The sequence below is a fragment of the Oryctolagus cuniculus genome, chromosome 5, assembly GCF_964237555.1.
Source record: "Oryctolagus cuniculus chromosome 5, mOryCun1.1, whole genome shotgun sequence".
Classification (NCBI taxonomy): Eukaryota; Metazoa; Chordata; class Mammalia; order Lagomorpha; family Leporidae; genus Oryctolagus; species Oryctolagus cuniculus.
Window position 1 is genome coordinate 23,703,433 of NC_091436.1, and position 23,205 is coordinate 23,726,637.

The 23,205-nt window shown below is 39.7% G+C and overlaps 1 protein-coding gene across 1 annotated transcript in view; it reads right to left on the bottom strand.

Moving 5' to 3' along the window:
• The window catches only part of UTRN (utrophin), a gene marked incomplete in the record, with an annotated part of 519,651 nt that overhangs the window by 8,029 nt on the left and 488,417 nt on the right, over window positions 1-23,205 (bottom strand). The window contains 7 exon segments of the mRNA XM_070073468.1: window positions 5,820-5,912; window positions 7,517-7,625; window positions 10,142-10,382; window positions 10,730-10,888; window positions 20,342-20,407; window positions 21,531-21,596; window positions 21,822-21,860. Of these exon segments, the coding sequence (XP_069929569.1) occupies window positions 5,820-5,912; window positions 7,517-7,625; window positions 10,142-10,382; window positions 10,730-10,888; window positions 20,342-20,407; window positions 21,531-21,596; window positions 21,822-21,860 (773 nt within the window).

Below are 23,205 nucleotides of genomic sequence, written 5' to 3' on the forward strand. Positions count from 1 at the left end.
GAACCAACGGAAGGAAGACCTTTCTCTCTGTCTCTTTCTCTCTCACTGTCTAACTCTGCCTGTCTGTGGGGAGCAACTCGTACTAGACTAAGTTACTGGAATTAAGACTTATTCTATGCATCTGCTCTCCCACAATATGGCGCTGGGAGAGGAGGAAACAGCTTCTACACAGCTGCCTCCAGTTCAACCAATAGACTGTGGGACCTGCTCCTGATTGGAGGAGAGCAGCGTACTTGGCGTGTGGGTAGCAGAGTTGGGATTGGTGGAAGAGGACTATAAAGGAGGAGAGAGACAACATGCACCAGAGGAACATCTATCTGAAGGAACACCTGTGCAGCCCCCGAGAGAGCCGGCCGGCGGTGTGCCGTTCTCCCACGGAAGTGGGGAAAGTGGCAGGGGGAACCGCCCTTCCACGGAGGTGGAAGGGACGGTAGCCAACCCGGGAAGAACCAGCAGCAAACCCGGGGAGGGCCGAGCAGACCAAAGAACAGCGCAGGGTCCTGTGTCATTCCTCCACGAAGAGGGGGAGCGACATAATGGTGCCGTGACTCGGATATGAAGCTTAGGCAGGGTTTAGTGTCGTTCCTCCACGAAGAGGGGGAGCGACACCTGTCAAAATATAAATAAATTTAAAAAAATTAAAAAAAAAAATTAAGTACTGTGTCTAAGGGAAAGGATGGAGGTCCTTCATTTGAAATCACCGGAAGATGGGAAATGTTGTTGTACACACCTTGGTAATCCCCAAAGAGTCTCTGCTTTGGGGGTGATTCTACCTGAGCCCAGAATTCCTAGGGAATCAGAGCTCCTAACCAGACCTACCCTCATCCCTCAGATGGAAATTTTAGGTACAGTGGTTAATAGACAGCACAATTAAATTCCCCTGAGCTGAAAATGCCTGCCTCTCTGCTGTGAAATTCAATATAAATAATTTGAAAAATAATTTAAAAGGCCATAATTCAAGGATGCTAGCAGCACCAATAGGGATAATTTAAGTCAGAGGAATTCTAAAGAATTAGAAGCAACAATATGTAGATGTGGTTTTAAAATGTCATGCTAAAGTAGGCAATTCATGCAATTAAGGTTTATGAATTTATAGTTTCATTTCAAGTCCAAAATGGCCAGGAGTAGGAATTCATTCATGGTGATGCTCATGTTTAATCCACAAAAAATCAAAAGTCAATATTAACATTCAGATCAATTCATCTTGTATGCTATTGACAAGTGATTTTAAGCTCAAGGGATTGGTTTGCAACTGGGAGGATGCCAATCTTATCTGTTTAGATAAACCCTCTGAAGGTGGCCAGTAAGCTTTGGGGATTGTGAACACTGATAAAAATATTTGCTAGTTGAGCTACTTAAAAGTGAGCAAGTGAATCCCAAACGACTTTCTGGTACTATGTGGGGAAATATGAACAACTAACTCACCATTTACTGTTAAACAATGCTTTGGATGCCAAGTCTATATCATATGTTGATTTCTATTCTGTATCAATTTGGGAAAGACATAATGACTTTGGCCAAAATTTTTAGATACATATCAACTAAATATAAATCAATTAAGCCTTGCTTTATTTTTCTGAAAAGCTCTCCTTGTATTGGCAAATTTTCTACTATCAAAACAAAATATGATTATAGATACCAAGAAGAACAAACTAAACTCAAACTAAAAGAACTTACAGAAGACAAAAATTTTTTTTGAAATCCTTAATTTCAAAAGATCCTAAAATACAATATTTGTCATTTCTTAGAGGATGGAATTTGAATTCTTCAAAATAACACATGATTAAGAATATGCATTTACAGAAAACTATAAATAATATAAATATTTGTAAATGTGCAAACTTCAGACTGGGAGAATGTGGAGCCAGCTTCTCCCTGAGGCCTCCACAAACTACCCTCCAAACCCTGGGATGACGCAGGAGAGGAGGAACCACCAGTGTCTCTGTGATGTGGTCCCCTTGAAAGAAGGAATCTTTAGAAAGTTTCTGTATATATTCTAGTCCTTTCATGTAATTCAATGATCTGACAACACTTTTCATAGCTATTCTCTGATAATGGCAGTGCCTATCATCTTATCATCTGCCAATCCACCTATCATATCCATCCATTCATCCACCTACACTATTCACTGAATTGCTTACATGTTAAAGTTTATGCTTATATACAAGGGCAAATTAAGAAGTTAATGGAGAATGTTTATTATGAAAAAACTATGCATGAATTTCAAAATTTTTTGCATAAAAATACACTATATTTAATTACATTTTTCCATGAAGTTTTAAAAAGATATATATTTGGCCGGCGCCGCGGCTCACTAGGCTAATCCTCCACCTAGCAGCGCCGGCACACCGGGTTCTAGTCCTGGTCGGGGCTCCGGATTCTGTCCCGGTTGCCCCTCTTCCAGGCCAGCTCTCTGCTGTGGCCAGGGAGTGCAGTGGAGGATGGCCCAAGTGCTTGGGCCCTGCACCCCATGGGAGACCAGGAGAAGCACCTGGCTCCTGGCTTCGGATTAGTGCGGTGCGCCGGCCACAGCACACCAGCCGTGGCAGCCATTGGAGGGTGAACCAACGGCAAAAGGAAGACCTTTCTTTCTTTCTCTCTCTCTCTCTCTCACTATCCACTCTGCCTGTCCAAAAAAGAAAAAAAGATATATATTTATTTGAGAGTGGCAGAAAAAGAGAGAGAGAGAGAGAGAGAGAAGAGAAGGTGATCTTCCATTTACTGATTCACTTCCCAAATAGCTGCAACATCCAGGCCTGGCTCAGCCTCAAGACAGAAGCCTGGAACTCCATCTGGGTCTCCCACCTGTTTGGCAGGGACACAAGTGCTCGGGCCATCATCCACTGCCTTCCTAGACACAGTAGCAGAAAGCTGAACGGGAAGCAGAGGAGGAGGGACTGGAACTGGCACTTCTATATGGGACGCCAGTGTCACAGGCAGCAGCTTTACCTGCTGCCCCACACCACCAGTTCCTTTCTGTGAACTCTCAGAGGTACCCACACACTCTTCTCAAGATCCAGCATTCACGAACAGCTAATGAGATTCCCAATAAACAGAAATTCTATACTTGCCTTTAGAGGGAGGCCATAAAAGGAGATGAATGTATTTACCCCTTAAGGTTAATTTCTGCTCCAAGTATGATAGTTTATTTTAAATTATATTTTAAAACATGGCATAGATTAATTTTTTACAAAATCTAGATAGCAGAATGTATCTTAAGAAAAATTTGAGTGACAACTCTTAAACATAAAGCTTATAAAAACCATGAATTTTTAACATACTTTTTTTTAAAAAAATATTTGCAATTCAGAGGTACAGAGAGAAAGAGCTGGTTCACTCCCCTAAATGCCCACAATGAAAGCCAGGAGGCAGAAAGTAATTCGGGTTTTCTGCCATGTGGTTGGCAGAAGCATGATCCCTGGAGTCATCACTGCTGCTTCTCAGTGTTTGTATTCGCAGAAGCAGGAGTCACAGGCGAGAGGCAGCATGGAACCCGGCACTCTGGTGTGTGACATGGGCATCCTAACTGGTGTCTTCACCCGGGCAAATGCCTAACCCAGCATAAACTTTTTAGAATGAAACGAGTACATTTCACATTCATTACAAGGCATACCCTGGCTCTCACTGCCAAGTGACTTTTAAAATTGAAACTGTCCACTGTGGCACTGAAATAAAAACTTTTAAACATGCTTTAATTTACAGAAATTGTTTATTAATTATTAACTGAATTAGGTGTAACTTGAAATAAAAAGTAATTTCATTGAGAAATTTAGTTCTGAAACACTGGCTTAAAAGAATCTGATGAGGTTTAATTAGGCAATTAACTAAATACAACTCAGAACAAGAATCTATAAAAAATTCAAGCTTGAATTATAATATAAAAGACTAATCTGGGGCCAGCATTGCAGTTCAGTGGGTTAAATGGCCGCATGCAATGCCAGAATCCCATTTGACTGCTGGTTCAAGACCTGGATGCTCCACTTATGATCCAGCTCCCTGCTAATGTGTCCAGGAAAGCAGCAGGATATGGTCCAAGTGCTTGGCCCTTTACTTTACAGGCTCCTGGCTTTGGCGTGGCCTAGCCCTGAACACTGCGGTCATTTAACAATTTCTCACTCTGTCTCTCACTTTCTTCTTCTGTAACGCCTCCTTTCAAAAGTAAAATAAATCTTTAAAAAGAAAATATTAGTCTATAGTTCATATATTATGAGCTTAGAAAATAAGCAACAGCCTAAAAGCCTGAAATAAACAACCTAAACCATTGAAACTGAACTAAGTTTTTGTAAGTTCTATAGAGCCATGCAAACACAAATAGTTTTTGACAGATGAATGTGGTAACTGACATACAGTAAAAGTGATTTAGCAAACTTTGAGGAGCAAAATAGAACAGTTACAAATAAAAATCTTAGAAGTGACACACAAATATAAATAGATAATATTTATATGGTTATAGAAACTAAAACAGCCTTGGGAACACAGTCCTGAAAATCGAAAGGATAATAAATTCTATATTTTTAAATTTAATTTTTTCCAAAAAAATTATGTACCTGTTTACTCCCCAAATGGCTGTAACAGCATTTGCACCCCACATGGATGGCAGGGGTCCAGCTACTTAGGACATTACCTGTTGGCTCCCAGGGTGTGCATCAGCAGGAGCTAGAATTGGGAGCATAGGTGGGACTTGAACTCAGGCAGTCTGATATGGGATGTGGGCATCCCAACTGGTGTCTTAATCACCAGGCAAAGCATGCGCTCTGGAAAGTATATTTAAACAGTTTTTTTTTCACAGCCTGCTAATGATGGCATTTTTAAACAACAGAGTGGTAAAAATGAAGAAAATTTAAAAAATAAAGTCATAGATCTTCTTTATCTACCTTCCTGAGACTTAGCAATATTTTTTTTTATTTGGGCTCATATTTTCAGCTGATATTGACAGCAAGTGGTGAAATGACAGTCTATGTTTTCCATAAAAATCTTAGTTTTGTGACTGGCTAGTTTTACAGTAAGCTTAAGATATTATAAGTAATATCTTCATATTCTTCAAAAGACTGTTTAAAATATAATTGCAGCATTAAGTAGTCTACACAATTTTCTATCTGAAACAGCAAAAGTGTTCTAAATGAAAGCTGAGCAAAATTTGAAGGTGGCAAGAAGCCTAGACAAACCATTTGGAAAAGATTAATAAATTAGAATCATTATATAATTTTCCCTGGGGTTTGAATTGTTTTTATTTGGTTATTTTCTGGAAAATGCAGAGGGTCATAATCTGTGATGCCTTAAATTGCTTGGATTCACAGAAGGGCTATATTATTCCATGAGAAAAGAAACCAGCAGGAAAAAACGCAAAGAAAAATCGGAAAAGAATCCCCTTCTGTAACAGACTCTGATGACATGAGAGAACAATGAACGAAACAGGGGGACTACATTAGAAGGACTATTTTCATGCCTTTTTGGCACACCACTAAAAGCTCTTCTTTGAAGTTACACATATGTTCTTACAATAGCTTGCATTGAAGAGAATAATTTCCTCTAAAATAAGATTTATTATCTTCATTTGACTTCATTTTATCACTCATGAGTCCTGTTGAAACTCTCAAAGGGCAAGATTGCATTGTTACTATACCCCAGCACTGCCATGGTATCTAAGTTCAGTTCATTTTTTCTTTGAATACATATAATGTTTGCCTTATTTTCAAATAATACCCAGTGCTGTTTCTAATATCGGTATTTGTTATCCAACCAGTGAAGACAAAGGGCCACATACAGAAACAGAGAAGGGGCAGTGAAAGCCTAGTGGGGCCGGGACCTTCCATACTCACGGCAGCAAGGTGGAAATGTACTGTTGATTTGCTCCATGACCTCCGTGAGGTCCGTGCTGGTTTCATGCGGGGGAGCCAGCAGGTCCTCTGCTGCTGAGACAGCACATGGAAACAAGAGACCCCTGAAATTAATGCCCAGCCTTCCACGGAAACCCAACTTCAAGAACAAATACTACTACTAGTTACCCAGGATCAATGGGAAACAAGTCTTAATTGAAAAGGACAGTTTTAGTGATGATACCATCATTTTATAAAATTGAAATGTACTAGAATTTGAGTAGAAAGATTTAATGCTCAAGGGGAAAATATGACTGAAAAGTAAATAATGCAGTGATATTATTTCAATGTATTAGTGGAAAGCTCATTATTTTGCACTGCAGCTGTTTTTTTTCATGGGAAAAATAATCTATTCATTTCTTTCTCCCTTTCTTTGGTTTTGGAGACTTTAGAATAGGCTAGCCTAACTTGTCAGAGAAGTGAAATGATGTTATAATTTCTACTCTGCTATGCTCTCTATTCTATAACCAATAATCAAAACAATTCTCTAACTTATAATCAAAATAATACTAATATTTTCATCTTTCTTTTGATTACTACACCAAAACATATGCAACAAACAAATTACTTTGGCAACAGTTTGTGGCTCTCGTAAAATTGTCATTGATAATAAAATGTCACTCCTGAATGCCTGGTTTAGAGCTCTTCCTAGCACCAGCCACAGGTTCCCATGGTGACTAACAGCAGACTAGGTGAGACTTCAGATGGGATGGCTGGGGCAATGTCTAGAGGGTCTAAAATGAAGAAAAGTAGTCCCGTGAGTTTCCAAGCCTGGACAAACTACGCTGGCTATAATATTCCTTGTTATTATGTTCTGTATAAGAGGGTACTTCAAAAACGTCATGGAAAGTGGCTGGTATTGTAGTGTAGGAAGTTAACACACTGCTTGGAATGCCTGCCTCCCATCCTGGAGTGCCTGTTCAAGTTCCAGACTCTCTGATTCTGATCCAATTCCCTCCTAATGCACTTGGGAGGCAGTAGATGATGGCTCAAGTACTTGGGTCCCTGCCAGTCATATCAGAAACCCAGATGGAGTTCCTAGATCTTGGATTTGGCTTGGCCCAATCCCACCTTTTGTGGATATTTGGTAAGTGCACCCAATTTGGACAATTTCTCATTCTATGTCTCTCCCTCTCTGTCACTCTGCCTTTCAAATAAATAAATAAATCTTTAAATAAAATGTTCATGGAAAATGGAATCAAGTTTATTTTGGTACAAAAAAATTGGAATTTGTGTATAACTGTTTTTAATATGCATTTCCATGAACTTTTTGACGCACCCTAGTACTTATGAATGTGAAACGTTAGACAGAAAATGTCCTTAAACAGATTCACCCTCAAATAAAATAAAAATATATTTTTTGCTCATCCCAAAAGGAAACAGCAGGTTTTTCTCTTTCTACCAAAATTCAGTACAGTCCAACAGATTATATAAGTAAGCAACTAATAGCTTATTTTTCTAAAATGCTTGCTTTTTTGATACTGTTAAAATGGATCTACATTCATGGGATACCAATTAAAATAAAAAACTCTTATGTTACAAGGAACCCATGCATAAGAATGATATTTAAAATGAGGAAGGACTAAGTGGTAAAGCACAAAGAATCCTGGACAGTTTAGCTATGTTCTAGGGACACCCACCTGCTTGGGGGAATTGTGGGCCAGGGTCCGGGTCCAGAGCATAGCTCAGTGCAGAATGTTGAGGCGAAGCCCAGGGGGAGACACCATTGATTCGGGAATCGGATTCAGGCTGAAAACACATTCAGAGGTTAAAGCAGAGATAGGATTCAAATAACTCATAAGGAGCAAGCAGCTTCTTCCCCTCCCTCACCATGGGTAAGTAAATCATGTAGAGTCCTTGGCCTCAGATATTTTCAAATGCATTTGAGCATCAGTTTCTTGGGCCACTAGTATTTCCCCTGATGATCAGTGGTCCTCCTCTACCCATTGGGGCACACTGAAGAATTTCCTAGGCACAATTTACTTATCAAAGTCATTTGCACTTCTCAATTTTTGTTATATTTATGTCAACCAAGAAGACGTAGAAATACATATCATTCAATTAGCACTGGGCTTCTAAAACAGTAAAATCTTTCCATTTAAAAAATTAGTACATATTTAAATGCAGTATCAGAGAGTGATTAAGAGTATGATTTTGGATTCATTTGGTTGAATTCAAATTCTAACTCTGCTACATAGAAACTGTAATTCCGGGCAAATTCTATAACCTTCACTGCTTCAGATTCTTTATATGACAGGGATGATGATATGTGCCTGTGTCATTGGGTTTTGTCAGAGGGGTGATGAATTAGTATTCCTAAAGCAATTAGAACTGTCTGACACTTAGCAAATACTTCATAAACGCTCTTTCACATAAATCTTTGAAATGTCAATGGCTATGTTAACAACAGTGTATGATCAAATTGGAAAATGTGATCCATACTATAGGAAATGCAAAAGTTAGAATTTTTGGATGCAGATTTTTCCATTAAATCTATATTAGTTGAAGTCTGGCAGTTTTGCCAGTTTTTACTATCAGAGTTAAATTTTCCATCTACTTCTGGCATTCATGCTAAATCGTTAAGAAGAGATAAGAGCTCAGTAGTATGGGATATAGAAATCCATTTAGATATTAGCTATCTCTAAAAGCATTGCAGTGCAATTCTGAAGGCACATGAGCCATTAGGCAACTCTAATAGAATGGAGGGAATGGGGGGAAGTAAGGGTGAGCAGGAGAGACGTTAGCTCTCCTAGAAACATCAACAAATGAGGGTAAATCAAATTTTTGAGCACAGTTTCCTTCTGCAATTATTCTATATATACACTAATTTGTTAACACTAAACAGTCTCACACAAATCCTGAAAGTGATAGACATAAAGTATACGTGTAAACTATAAGGAGAGATCTATTGCCCAACTGTATAGCAAAAACGATGCTGTTTTGAAAGATTCTAGCAAACTAAAGAGATGCTGATGCCAAGTGTGAAAAGGTTTTCTAAAATTTGAAAAAATCAATGGAGAGAAACTTGATTCTGCTTAGATTCTATAAATCATTTCTTGAGAAAGGCATGCCTATTATATTGCCTAAGGCCCCTGTACTGCTTAGGCTAACCACAAAAGCAAGCAATGACATGAGTGTTGCTATGGATTCTGCCAGAGAGGAGTTCCTGGGCTCTTTGATGGGATTCCATATGATAGGCACCTGCTGCACAGTCTTCTTCCTTACTAGTTCTGTGGCTTGATTCCTATTCTTTAAGGCTATGTTTAATAAAGAACTTAATTCTCTACAGTGTGTTCTGTCTTTATATATGTGTCTTCTTACACAGACTTGTTACATAGCATACTATCTTGTTATGGTCTCTAACAAGACTGCAGGCAGCAGAAAGAAACTGTGTCTGATGCTTTTTAAACAAACCACAGAATAATCTTTTCAAAACTGCAAGCTGTTACCTATAAACAGTGACTTACAAAATCAATTTAGTATGTCCTGGCCAGCATTAAGAAACAAAAACAAGAGAAAAAGTAGAAGGAAAGAAGGAAGGGAGGAAGGAAAGAAAGGAAGAGGAAAGGAAGGGAAGGAGGGAGGGAGGAAGGAAGGAAGGAAGAAAGGACAAGCAGGCAGGCAGGTGACAGGTAGGATGAGAAAAAAACACACACACAAAAAAGAGATGGCATTTCTCTACAAAGTATTCAATACAAGTATTCAATACAAAGTATTCTGTATTCATCATATATGTATGTATTCATCCTAATATAAATTTTATTTCTTATCCCCAAGAAAGTTTGCAAGCAATTGCCATAAAATATGGTCCACTGTTAGGAAATAACAGTAGTAAATTAATAACCATCTGTTACTCAATTTCTTGAAAACAGAAAACAATAATTCTTGGAGCCAGTGTTCTTGGCTCACTAGAAGATTTAGTGTGCAGATTTAAGGTCACTTGCTGTCCCCTAGTCCCCACAGACGCTTCCCATATGCAGTTTAGATAGATGCATGTCATAGGATCCTCTCTGACTATTCAGAGTTGAGATAGGTGTCAGTGTGAAAGAAGATGGAAATCCCATTATAAATTGGGCAAGCACATTTTTTTTTTACCAGTGAGAATTTAACACTTATACATTAAAAGGGATTTCTAAGCCAGTCTAAATGAACAGCAGAAGTGAGAAAATGAAGGTGGACCTCTCCACTTCTGACACCAGGATCACCGCCCGGAGAGGAGTTCAGCTGCCGTGGAGAGGTGTGACGCGGGCCTCTGCACAGCCTACCTGTTCCAGCAGCTGTCGCAGGCGGTGGAGCTGAGACTCCAGCTGTTTATTGTGGTCTTCTAGAATCTGCATCCTCGCCTCCAGCCGACCTTTGTGCTGCCTGAGGAGTTTTGCCTCTGCTATAAGTTCTGAATCTTCAGATGTGTGGTGAGGAGACACAATGGAGTCTGGAGGGGAACCGACAGGGAGCCCCCTTCTCAGGTGCTGCCCCTTCAGCTGCTCATATTCCACCTGGAGATTTCTAATACAGAAAAAGGAAGGACAAATTACTAACACGGACACTGTCTTCTCTTCACAATTGTCTGTGAGCTCCAAATTAGCTTGGGTGACTCTTTCCTCTTAGGTTAAAACATCTATTAGCAGTAAGATGGGAGCTTGAAGAAAACTGTAGCTATAGGAGAATGCTCTACAGACATCATCCCCCAAGCCCCAGTGCTGTCTTTGTAGCCTCCAGTCTGGCTTCTAAAGTCCACTTGAACCCTGCTGTGACTTCTTGAACCATGCTTCTGAAAAGAGAAGGGTAGGAGCCATGCTGAGCTTCGCAGGAAAGAAAGGATGACACAACGTCTACTCCCATGTTCAGCACACCTTTGCTCTTCCTCCAGGTCAGCAATGATCCGCTCCAGTTCACCACGCTCTTCCCTCTCCACCGACTTCAGGATCTGGGCTGGGCTCTGTGGCTGGCTCACTGGGGACTCGCCTCCGAGTGTCTGGCAGTACTGCTGGATGAGGGCATGCTCGTCCTCCCTGGAGAGACAGGACACAGGCACAGAGGCTCAGGTCTGTGTGGGGCTGTCTCTGCGCAAACAGGAGGTAGATATGATGATGACTAGGGTAGCAGCTGGGCCATGATTACCTTAGATCTCAGGGACTCCAAGCCTCCCTTTTGAGACACTGGGAAGGTATTTATCCAACCACACATGTGTGTTGTACATACCAACATTCCATACTTTGTCTTAGTCTAATGACTGTATCTTACAAACCCTTGGGAGGATAATTTATTCAGTAGACAAAATTAAAATAAGGCACAACACTTAAATAGCCAATATAAAGATAGTATGAGGCAAAGTCAATCATTGCATGCTAAGACAATGTATTTAAAGACTCCTGAGTAAAAATGAGTTCACTTGGTGGAAAGCAATTTTGTGATGCTTTGTAATACAAAGGATAGGGATTGTATTCTTTATAATCTGGTATGTAAATAACTCAAAACAAATTATAATTGCAGATATTCATTAAATACCTACAAATATTTTACTTTATGTTATCAACAGGTCATTTTTAGGATCAATTATTGAGCATCAAAACAATTAACTTGCTACATTTAATTCACTTGGGTTCTTCCACTAACCCAACTACATTTTAATGAACTAGGCTTATCAAAAACATGGTTGAATTAATGACAGACATAAGCGAAGGCATAACAAAGCAGACTAAGCTGATAAGTCCATAGAAAGGAAATGCTTTCCAGCAGGCTGGACTCCCACCTCTTGCTTTATGAATGATATCATATTAGATCTTGTAAATGCGCAAATGCCAGATCTCCTGGCTCATGCAATTAGGAGAGTCCTTTAGCAGATTGGACCTGACCTTTTTTTGATGGTTTTTGGTAAACAATCCTGGAATCTATGGGTTTACGGGATGGGGCTTCACGAAAACATCATGAAAGTTATGTAGATATCAAAATATTGAATGCAGCTACCCCAGGACTGTACCCTTTGGGTGAGCAATGTGGCTGAAGATATCACTTAGAGACCTCACCTGTTATGCTAGGATCAGAGACTATCCCAACAGAGCCAAGAAGAACCTGGTACATGGTGCTGGCAGTCCTGGCCATCTCTCGGCTTCACCTGGGCCTTGAAGTTACTCATGCCCTTGACCCGCTTAGTACCTCTTAACACTAGGAAAGAGCTCTGATTTGAGTCTAATTAAAAATCCAACCTGGTGTTTTCCCCATTTACTCTGACAAAGATGGGACTGAAACGACATCTGTGATTTAGGAAGTTCTTAGAAAAGCTGTGCCCGAGCACTGAGATCAGAAAGAGGTGAAAAAGCAAATGAAGAAAATGAGCTGTGCTTCCCACACCAGAGCAAAGGCTCAGCTCAGCCATTTGTAATTATTTCCTGCCCCCCCCCCTCCACCCTCTCCTTCTCTCCCAATATATATGTGGGAACTTAAAGTTCATAGAAAACAGAATTAAAGGATGTGTTTATTTTGGTGCAAAACTGTTGAAATCCATGCAGTATTTTTTAAAATTTTATTTATTTTGAAAGTTGAGAGAGAGAGAGAGAGAGAGAGAGAGAGAGACTCTATCTATTAGTTCACTGCACAAATGCCTAAAATATCTGGGGCTGGACAGACTGAAGCCAGGAGTCTGAGACTCGAATACAGGTAGGTCTCTCATGTGGGTGACAGAGACCGAAGTACATGTGCCATAACCTGCCGCCTCCTAAGGTGTGAATTATCAAGAATCTGGAATCAGAAGTGGAGCTGATGGCAGATGTGGTTTAGTAGGTAAAGCTGCTGCCTGCAACGCCAGCATCCTATTTGGCTGCTGGTTCAAGTTTCAGCTACTCCACTACTGATCCAGTTCCCCACTAATGGCATGGGAAAAGCAGCAGAAGATGGCCCAAGTGTTTGCGCCCCTGCCACCCACATAGGAGTCCTGGATGAAGCTCCTAGCTTCTGGTGTTGGCCTGACCCAGCCCTGGCCACTGAGACCATCTGGGGAGTGAACAGCAGGTAGAAGATCACTTTCTCCTCTCTCTGTAACTATGACTTTCAAATAAATAAATAAGTCTTTGGGGAAAAAAAGAAATGGAAATGGAGCTGGTACTCAAATTCAAGCACTCCAAATGGAATACTGGCATCCCAAGCAATGTCTTAAAAAATGTGCCAAACCCCAAAACCATTTTTTTCATAATACACATTTTCCATAAACTTTTTAAAGACCCTACATATGCATGGATTTCAATATTTTAGAGTGAAATAAACTTGTCAGTTTATTCTCTCTTCCAGTAATTTTTGCATATGTATTTATATGTGCATGTGCACACACATGGGGTTACATACATATATATACATATGACGCATATTTTAAAAATAAAGGTTGCATACTTTGATTACAATCATCATTAGAACAGAAATACCTAACCACATCTTCCTGACTCAATCAAATGAATTTTAAGAGAGGTGTAGTGGGACCCTTATTACCAGTCAGAAACTAGAAATAAGGGACACAGATGGGAGAAGGACTATGGTATGGCATTCTTTGTGTCCCATTCCTGAGAAGACACAGCATTACAGGAAAACAAATGAAAAGAGCTGTCGAAGAATGCCATGTTTGTTCCTATGTTTAAAAGGGTCAAAAGAGAAGAAAACGGGTACCGCACCAACGCAGAGCTGCAGCACTTGAAAGCAGATCCAAAAGCTCCTGGGCATCCCATGTAGCAAAAGCAAACGGAAATTGGCAGGCAGACATCAGGGTGGGAGGTTTCCAGACAGAAAGTAAAACTCAACCATACAAGGGCACTTCAACAATTTTGTGTAAAATGGAGTTAAAAATAAGCTTATTTTGGTGCAAAAATTGGAAAATGCATGTAGAGTGGGGCCTGGCACAAGTGTATATAAAGTGCATATTATTAAAAAAAACTGCATGGGTTTCAACATTTTTTGCACCAAAATAGACTTACCTGTTAATTCCGTTTTTCCTATGAACTTTCTGAATTAACCTCAAATTATGAAGAAGCAGAAGAAGCTATGAATGAATCAGCACCGTGGCACACCAACCAGATGCTGTGGATCCTGATGTATGCAGGCCAGTCATACAGCTGATGCAGAGGGAGAAGCAACAGAGCAGATCAAAAGTACAGGACTAACACATGGGCAGGGCAAATGGGCAAGGTATAGAGATACAGTCGTTATAAAATAAACCGATATCAAAGTAAGAACACAATAGAACATTTTGCAAATATTTCTCGGGGAAATACCTGAGCACAGAAATTAAAAAGATGAAGAGTTTAAATAATAAAATAATAAGAAAAAATATTCATATACATTGCAGTACAATTCTTAAAGGATAAAGAATCACAGGAAATCAGACAAAAAAATACCCACTAGATTACTTGCAAAAAGAGAAGAGTTTAGCCACGTACTCTTCTCAGTATTCAAGATGGAAAGTCAATGGAGCAATGTCTAGAGTCCTATCCCGTCCACTCATATGCCTAGGCAAGTCTTTCATACGTATGGGCAGAGCATTGCTTTGTCCAAATGGCAAAAGAAAGAGAGAAGGAGCAAGGATAACACAAAACCAAACACAAATAGATGGTAGCTTCAGGTGCTGAAAGAAGAGGTAAACTCAATTTTCATGTTGGTAGAAAAGTAGTAATATGATGCCTATGAGTAATATACTAAAAATAAAATGATAAAGCTGATGGTAAAGGAAGAGGAAAAGGCAGTGGTGGAGGCAAAGGCAGATGAAGCAAGAAGCAGAGGCAGAAGCAGGGGAGGAGAAGGAGGAAGCAGAAGTAGCAGAGGCAGCAGATACAGTTATAGTAGTAAAAGGACAACGAACATCGAAAGAAAGCTTGGGCTCCTGTAAACCACTTTACTCTCGGGGCCATGATTTGGAAATGGATCCTGCATGAAGCTCCTTGGGAATAAGAGACACCATTAGACTCTTTCCACCCACAGAATGCTGAAACCAGTATTTGGCCTCAATGATTAAATTTAGTGCTCATTAACACCAACAAAATGACAAATAATTCTTTCACTGCTGTGTCAAGGACATCTTTGAAGTTCTATTTATTTATTTAAGAGGCAGACAGAGAGAGAGAGAAACAAAGAGCTCCTATCCACTGGTTAACTCTCCAAAGGGCTGCAATGGCCAGGTTGGTCTGGGAGCTGGGAATATACATCCGGGTCTCCCACACGGGCAGCAAGGACAGAACTAAGTGCTCCATCACCGTGACTTTTGAGGCACTGTATTGGCAAGAAGCTGGCATCGGGCGCTAGAGCTGGAAATCAGACCCAAGGTATTCCAAAATGAGATGTGGCTGTTTTTAACTGCTATGCCAAATGCCTGCCCCACCAACTGAATTTTGTTTTTAAAGATGTGAAGACTGTGAAACCACTCCAAATTATATTTCAGATGCATTTTGTTGCCACATTTACATAGATTTAGTTTGTAAGTTGATGAGTTTAACATATTATTATAATCAACATCACCACTATCATTACATTCTCTCATTAAGATATTTGGAAAGGTATTAAGGCAACTTTTTAAAAATAAGAATTTCAAAATCTCTTATACAGATAACATATAATTTTCATCTTATAATTTAGATTGTTAGGCTTAAAAGTTAAATACAAAAATAGATATATTTCAGTTCTTAATTATAAATAGTAAAAATCAAAAACATAATTTTTGGGGGCAGACAGTAAACAAGGTACCAGATTAGAGTCAATAAATGTCAACTGGGTCTCTCATGCTAAAATAGAAAATAACGAAACAATGTAGGTCTGCGCCAATGAAACACCATCAGATGAATGTCATTAGACTACTTAAGTCATATATAGTAAATAAAATCTATATAAAAAAATCAGCACCTAACAGAAGACAAAAGAACTGTGATTTATTCAACAACCTTTTGAAAGAAGGCAGGACATAAATAAAAATAATAATTTTCTTTTTTTAAGGAAAGTGCTGGCTTTCAGATTTGCAAGCAGAAACTTCAGTGCAAATTACAATCCACCTCCCCTTTGCTCTTCCCTCATAAAACACTGTCACACAAAGACAGACGAGTGAGACATCCTGACGGTAATGCAGTAAGCAACTGTCGCCTTTGAGATTCTGCTTATGGATTTACCATGACCATCTTGGGTCCTTCCCTTCCCTGAGATGTTGTTGCTCAATTTGTCCTTCAAAGATACGTAGTATTTTTTTTTTTTTTTGGACAGGCAGAGTGGACAGTGAGAGAGAGAGGGACAGAGAGAAAGGTCTCCCTTTTGCCGTTGGTTCACCCTCCAATGGACGCCGTGGCCGGCACGCTGCGGCCAGCGCACCGCACTGATCCGAAGCCAGGAGTCAGGTGCTTCTCCTGGTCTCCCATGGGGTGCACAGCCAAGCACTTGGGCCATCCTCCACTGCACTCCCTGGCCACAGCAGAGAGCTGGCCTGGAAGAGGAGCAACCGGGACAGAATCCGGTGCCTCGAACAGGACTAGAACCTGGTGTGCCAGCGCCACAGGCGGAGGATTAGCCTAGTGAGCTGTGGCGCCAGTAATACTTAGTATTCTTAAAGTTAATGCCCAGAGTCTGACTTTCAAAGAAATAGGGAATATTGGTAATTGGGTCTATATGAGTTAAAAAGTCATGAGACTGGATTATATTCTAGGCTGTAGCTCATGTAACTGGAGGTGAAAACACTTAACCGGCTATGTGGATGATAAAAGCTATGGGGGAGGTGTGCAAGAAATTGCTTCCATAGAAGAATAGAGAAAGGCTATTCCTGTAGGTAGGATGGCCACTGCTGAAGAAACAAATGACAAAGAAGCTTTGAATAACTTAAAGAGAGAGTTCAAGTTCAAATCTCAACAATTCTACCTCAAAGCACAGGTCTTTCTTTCACTATGTGGCTGAGATCTCCAAATATAAACCAAAGAGACTGATCTAATAAGTTGCTGAACTATAAAATCTTCTAAACTGAAAACATAGTTAGGTTTGAAATGTGAAGATGGAGCATAGAGCATGAGTTGGATTAAGGATAGTGATGACCTGCAGGAGGACTGGGCAAGTCTGCAGAAACTCTGGTACCTTCCAGGCCTACCTGGGCAGACTTGCTTCCTTCCTCTGGCAGCAGATGGCAGAGTGGCTTGGCCAGGGTGCCCATGCCTGGACCCAGACTGCTCAGATCTGAATCCCAGCTCCACTCTTACTGAATGTGAGACCCCGGGCAAGCTCCTGAACCTCTCAGGGTCTCTGTGGCTACATTTGTAAAATGGTGCTAACAATGGGAACAGAAGCAACATCTTATAGTATTCCTTTGGGCATTAAGTACACCGGGCTTCAGGTACAAGGAAGCGGACATCTTTGGGAGGCCATTATTCTGTCTACCACAAATACCTTGACCATGCTCTGCTCCTGCAGGAACACTTATGTATTTCCCCTCTAACTGGGAAGATCCATGAAGACAGTAGCTACATCTGAAGATTTACTGTGGTATGGGGTGTATAGCAGCAGTATGTCAGTAAATGCTCAACAGGGCCTCCAAAAGATAAAAAGGCCTTGATTTATAGCACCAGCAATTTCTGCGGTTTAAATTGGTTTAAATGCTTTCATCAAGGCCAATTTCAAGCTAATGCCTTTGCTAAATGTAGAGTTGGGAAATGATAAACTGTTGGGTACCACCCAACAGATAAAATAATCTCAATGGCATAGCAAATGATACAACAAAGTAGAATCTTTGGGATGTGATGGACTTTAAGTATAACCTTTATGTTTCTTTTAATCTAATTTACTTGTTACTATATACACATATATATGGATTTTTAATAAAGGTTCTGTTTAACAAACAGCTTTCACACATTTTTTTGTTTTTTAAAGATTGATTTATGTGAAAGGCAGAGGGTCACAGAGAGAGAAATCTTCAATTCGCTGGTTCACTCCCCAAATGGCCACAAGGCCAGTGCTGGGCCACGCTAAAACCAGGAGATTGGAATGCCACCCAGGTCTCCCACACAGGTAACAGGGACCCAAGTACTTGAGTTATCTTGCGCTGCCTCCCCAGACACATTCACAGGGAGCTGGATCAGAAGCGGAGGAACTGCGATTTGAACCAGCGCTCTGTTATGGGATGTGGGCACCACAAGAGGCAGCTTTAACCCCCTGCCCAACAATGCCAGTCCTGTTTCATTTTGGATGCTGGAATCTCTTCAGTGTTTTCAAAGTTTTTAAAATTAACATTATCTTAGTTGATAAACCATAACTGCATGCATTCATAGGATACAATGTACTGCTCTGATATATACACAATGAGCTTTCATTTGAAAATATAAGGACTAGTCCAGCATACCACTACTGGAGGTATATAACAAATATTAGTTGGATGGGTAAATGAGTCCATTTATCTAATGATAGTAAATTAAAACATGTATTCAGCTGCTAATCATCAGGTTATATTTTTTGTTCTGAAATGTTAATGCTAACCTTATAGATATTGTTTTTTTCTAATTTTAAGATAGGAAAGATTTAATTTGAGTATTACCTTTATCCCATTCACAGATCAAGACAAATACATTTCAATGAAGTAAGATTTTGGTCCTAATTTTTAAAAATTTCAGCTAATTCTTTGGCTATTATTAACTTTGGTGGAAAGTATGGTGATTTAGGAGATAATCAAGATATTTAAACACATTACAGGGGCCAGAGCTGTGGCACAGCAGGTTAATGCCCTGGCCTGAAGCGCTAGCATCCCATATGAGCGCTGATTCAAGACCTGGCTGCTCCACTTCCGATCCACCTCTCTGCTATGGCCTGGGAAACCAGTAGAAGATGGTCCAAGTCTGTGGGCCCCTGCACCCACGTGGGAGACCCGGAAGAAGCTCCTGGCTGCTGGCTCCTGGCTTTGGATTGGTGCAGCTCCAGCCGTCGCAGCCAATTGTGGAGTGAATCATCGGATGGAAGACCTCTCTCTCTCTCTCTCTCTCTGTCTCTCCTCTCTCTGTAACTCTGACTTTCAAATAAATAAATAAATCTTTTAAAAATTATATAAAATGCATACTAATATGTTAAAAATGAAATGAGTATTATGAACATGCTATTATGTTTATTAGAAATTTTTCTGCATGGGAGACCACATGGGAGACCTGGAAGAAGCACTTGGCTCCTGGCTTCAGCCTGGCTCAGCTCTGGCCACCATTTGAGGAGTGAACTATCAGATGGCAGATCTCTCTTTGTCTCTGTCTCTCTCTCTCTCTCTGTAATCTGCCTTTCAAATAGATAAATAAATGTTTTATAAAAGTATTGGAAAGGAGACATTCTATATTAGAATGCTTAAGGTATTTCACGTTGGCTCTATCATTTCAGTGAAAAACATCTAAGTTCTACATTAAATAGCTGTTCTGCCTACCTTACACCATTCCATCAGGCCCCAACCATAATGTACCTGTATAAGTCAGGTGACTTTGACATTAATGAAGCTTTTTAGTATTTAAAAGGTGAACTCCAAAGCAAAAAAAAAAAAAAAAGATTTAGGAAAAAATCCAAAAGTAAGATGACAGATAACAGTGGGCAGATAACAGATAAAATATTTGTCAAGAAATTTCCACAACCATATTGAATATCTACAAATGGGAAAAGTGGAGATAAAATATTTGGCTAGAAATCTTTTTAAAAGGTCTTCTAAAGTCAATGAGACTTGTCTTATTGTGAATAAAATAAAACATTGGCAAGAGAGTTTACATTTCTCAGTGAAGGATGAGGAGTGTGTGTCTAAGCACGGATGGGTCAGATTTACTAAGTACAGAGTTTATGGAGACAATGGTAGTATGAATAAGGGAGAAGATTTGGGGTAGGCATTTGGACCAGCAGTTCAGATGCCTGTATTGTGCATCTGAAAGCCGAGGTTCAATCCCCAACCCAATCCCTAACTCCTGTAAACGCAAACCCAATGAGTCAGCAGGCATGGTTCCAGTACTTGGGTGTCTGCTCCCTGCAATTCACATAGAAGACTTGGGTTGAGTTCCCAGCTTCAGCTTTGACCCTCAGACTTTTTGGGGCATTTAGGGAGTAGCTCAGCTGATGAGAGCTCCCTTGCTCTCTCTAATAAATAAATAAATTAAAAGATAAATTTATAGAAAGTCTAGGTATTTTCTGGAATTATATGTGTTAAATTAGCAATAAATCTGAGACTGAATGAATATATATAATGATAAATAAAACAATTTGATTTTCCTGGGGTAGATGAGTTGGTCAGTATAGGTTAGTTTTTCATTAACATACATGAAACTTTGTGAATAAATATATCCACTTTATATGGTCATGTCCTGAAAGCAGAAAATCAATGTAGACATTTGTGGAACCACACCTATCAGTTTTGATTGGGATCAAAATTCAAAGCTCCAGTCAATGAAGATCATTTCCGACAGCCATAACATCAGAACTAGCCTTCACAGGCAGTGTTGATTTCATGATTTACTTACACACTTCCTGTGGTAGAGCTGCTATCAGTGAGGAACGACCCGTTAGTCCTTTCCATTTGGGCCAGTCTGAAAAATGAAAGTAAGGAGGTTAGATGATGTGGTAAGAGGGGACATGGTCATTTGGAGGCATTTCCTCAGTGATTTCTAAACTGTCGTATTCTGACAAAACATAGAAAGGTCCCAGCCTCCTAACAAGACTGCAGAAATTAAAATAACAGCTAATGTTGAGTTACATTTCTATCACTATTGCCCTATGGCCTGTAGGCCTTTATCTTATACCAAGATGTAATGTAGAGTCTCCTAACTGATCAGATGTCCTAAATTATTTCCCAACTACCCCTTACCACGCCAATCTTCTACATGGAAGGGAGTGTTGCATTCTCACAATATTCTAATTACATTCCTCTAATATTGGATGACCGTAGGACTTCCCTGTATCCAAGGACACGGTCCAGTTTCCTTAGCTATCTGCTCCTTCACCATCACACTTTATCTGAGTCCCTTCACTCTTGCTCATGCCTCTGCCCTTCCCCAACCCACAGTCTGGTTACTAAGCCACGTTCTCTCCCAGCCCAAGGATTTGAGTATGTTTTGCTGTCAATCCAAGCCTGCTTTTCCTCAGAAATCCTACTTGGCCACAGCCTTGTATGAATGTTACTATTTTTATGATGCTTTTATAAATTCTTTCAGGTTTAGCTAATACCTAGTACTACAGATGCCTGGTATATGTGCTACTTTTCTGAAAGTTTGTACACAGCATCCAGACCAGCCTATATTTTATATTATTTAGGGAATCTAAAACAAGCCTCTTTAATAAAGTATTAGCATAAATTTAATTACATATTGTAATTCATATGCACAGCATCTCCTGAGAATACTTTCAATCTCTACTTTCATTCGCTGAAACTGGGTTACATTATCTAAATCCTGTTTGTGCTGTGTTTGGATCCTCATGAGCTTGGTAATCACATTCTATTGAGATTTACTCTTTGTAGAATATATAGCAGGCATTTGTTAAAGTGCAAATTGCAACATGAAAAGACAGGAACATGGATTCCAATTTAATGGAATTATGGCTCCTGCAAGATGACATTCTTTAAATCAAAGTATGCAAATGCTATTGGATTAATGCAGAAATAGATACATTCTGGGTCACAGTGGACAGTGGGCTCCTATCAAAGTTTCTTACCGTGTGGCATATTGTTCTATTCTTGAATGGGTGTCATCATGAAACAGCTGAGGAGACTGTGAGGGGCTATGAAGGGAAAAACAAAGCCATGGTTTTACGCCCAAATATTGATAGAACTACTATTAGGAATATTAGCTTAGTTAAATAATAAATTTGCCATGCACACAAGCCACTAGGATTGTTACCCAGGATGCAGAAGTACTATTTTAAAGCAAGAGGTTAGGAATCACCCCCATGCTAGTCCAGCTGATCAGAACATGCCTCTTCTGCATTTAGGGCAATGATACTCACTCATAATGCTCTGGCCACATACTGATGAGCGTGATAGGACTGCAGAGAGGGGAGAGGGAACAAAAGTCACAGAACAAACACTTTAGAACCATGTCAGACAAAAGCAGGGTGGGGGTCATTCCAACTGTCTTCCATTCACAGAGTTGGCTGAAATACACCATGTGGAAACTAAAAGTAGCAGAAGTCACAGTTTCTTCCAGAGAAGATGCTGTGGATTCAAGTGTCCGCAGGGACTTTTCACGGATATGGCAGGATATTAGGTACAGGGGAGCAAACATATTTTTCAGCAGTCTTTTTAGGAAAAAAATCAGAATGCACTAATAGAAATCAAAACCATAGAACAACTACAAAAATAACATTTACAATATAGCAAGGAACAATGCGATCATGTTTGTGTTTTTCCTGGGTAAGAAACTTGCTCAGAAAGGTGGCATTAAACATCCATGACTGCACTGGATATTGATGGCAGAGTTACAATAAAATTAGATGTTTCTGATTTTTTTTCCAATGGTCAATGTAAAAATTCAAACCGGGGTGTACTCAAAGTATCTGACTTTCTCACACATACACTTTAAAAAGGTGCCCCTATGCAGCTTCCTCTATACTCTCCCAAAACTACCACATCACTGCTAAAACCAAAACATCTTCTCTAGAACATGATACAATTTCTTCAAACCAAATTTTGCCCAGAATTTCAATCTAGGAAACTGAAGAAAACTTGCAATTGAATCAGGGCCTTAGGGCTGGAGTTGGAACATTCAGTATTACTCTTAGTCCTGAAGGCAGCCTCCAGTCTCATGCATATCTAGGAATCACCAAGTGTCCCTGAAACATCTTTGAAAACTACTGATCTTAATTAAAACCTAGTTCAAATCCTAATTTTGGGGGGCCAAGAGGGTTAACTACGAACACAGAAATCTTAAAGTACAAAGAAAATTAGTTCTCTAAATAAATAGAATCTCCTAGGAAAGCTAATGCTGATTGAAGTAAAACTATTTCAGACCTACCTGATTTTCCTATTTCTATTGTACACACACATTTAACAAAAAGCTAGTCATCTCATTATCTCCTACCGTGAAGTGCAAGCTGATGTCTGACAGAGCGTGGACTAAAAAGAGATGTAAGGTTATCTTGTTGAGATTAAAAACTAAGGTTCTTGTGGTATACTTACAAAAACAAACATTTATCTACTAATTCTCAGAACATTTATGTCCTAAGTAGACTTAATCAAACATGTTAAAGTAGATGCAACCATAAAAATACATAGTATCTTTCAATACTCCTTTTACATCACTAATTTTCATTAACCCTGAAATACAGTTGTTAAATAACAGGTGAATGATTTGCTATCCACTTTCTAAAAACAGTAACTGCTTAAGAGATT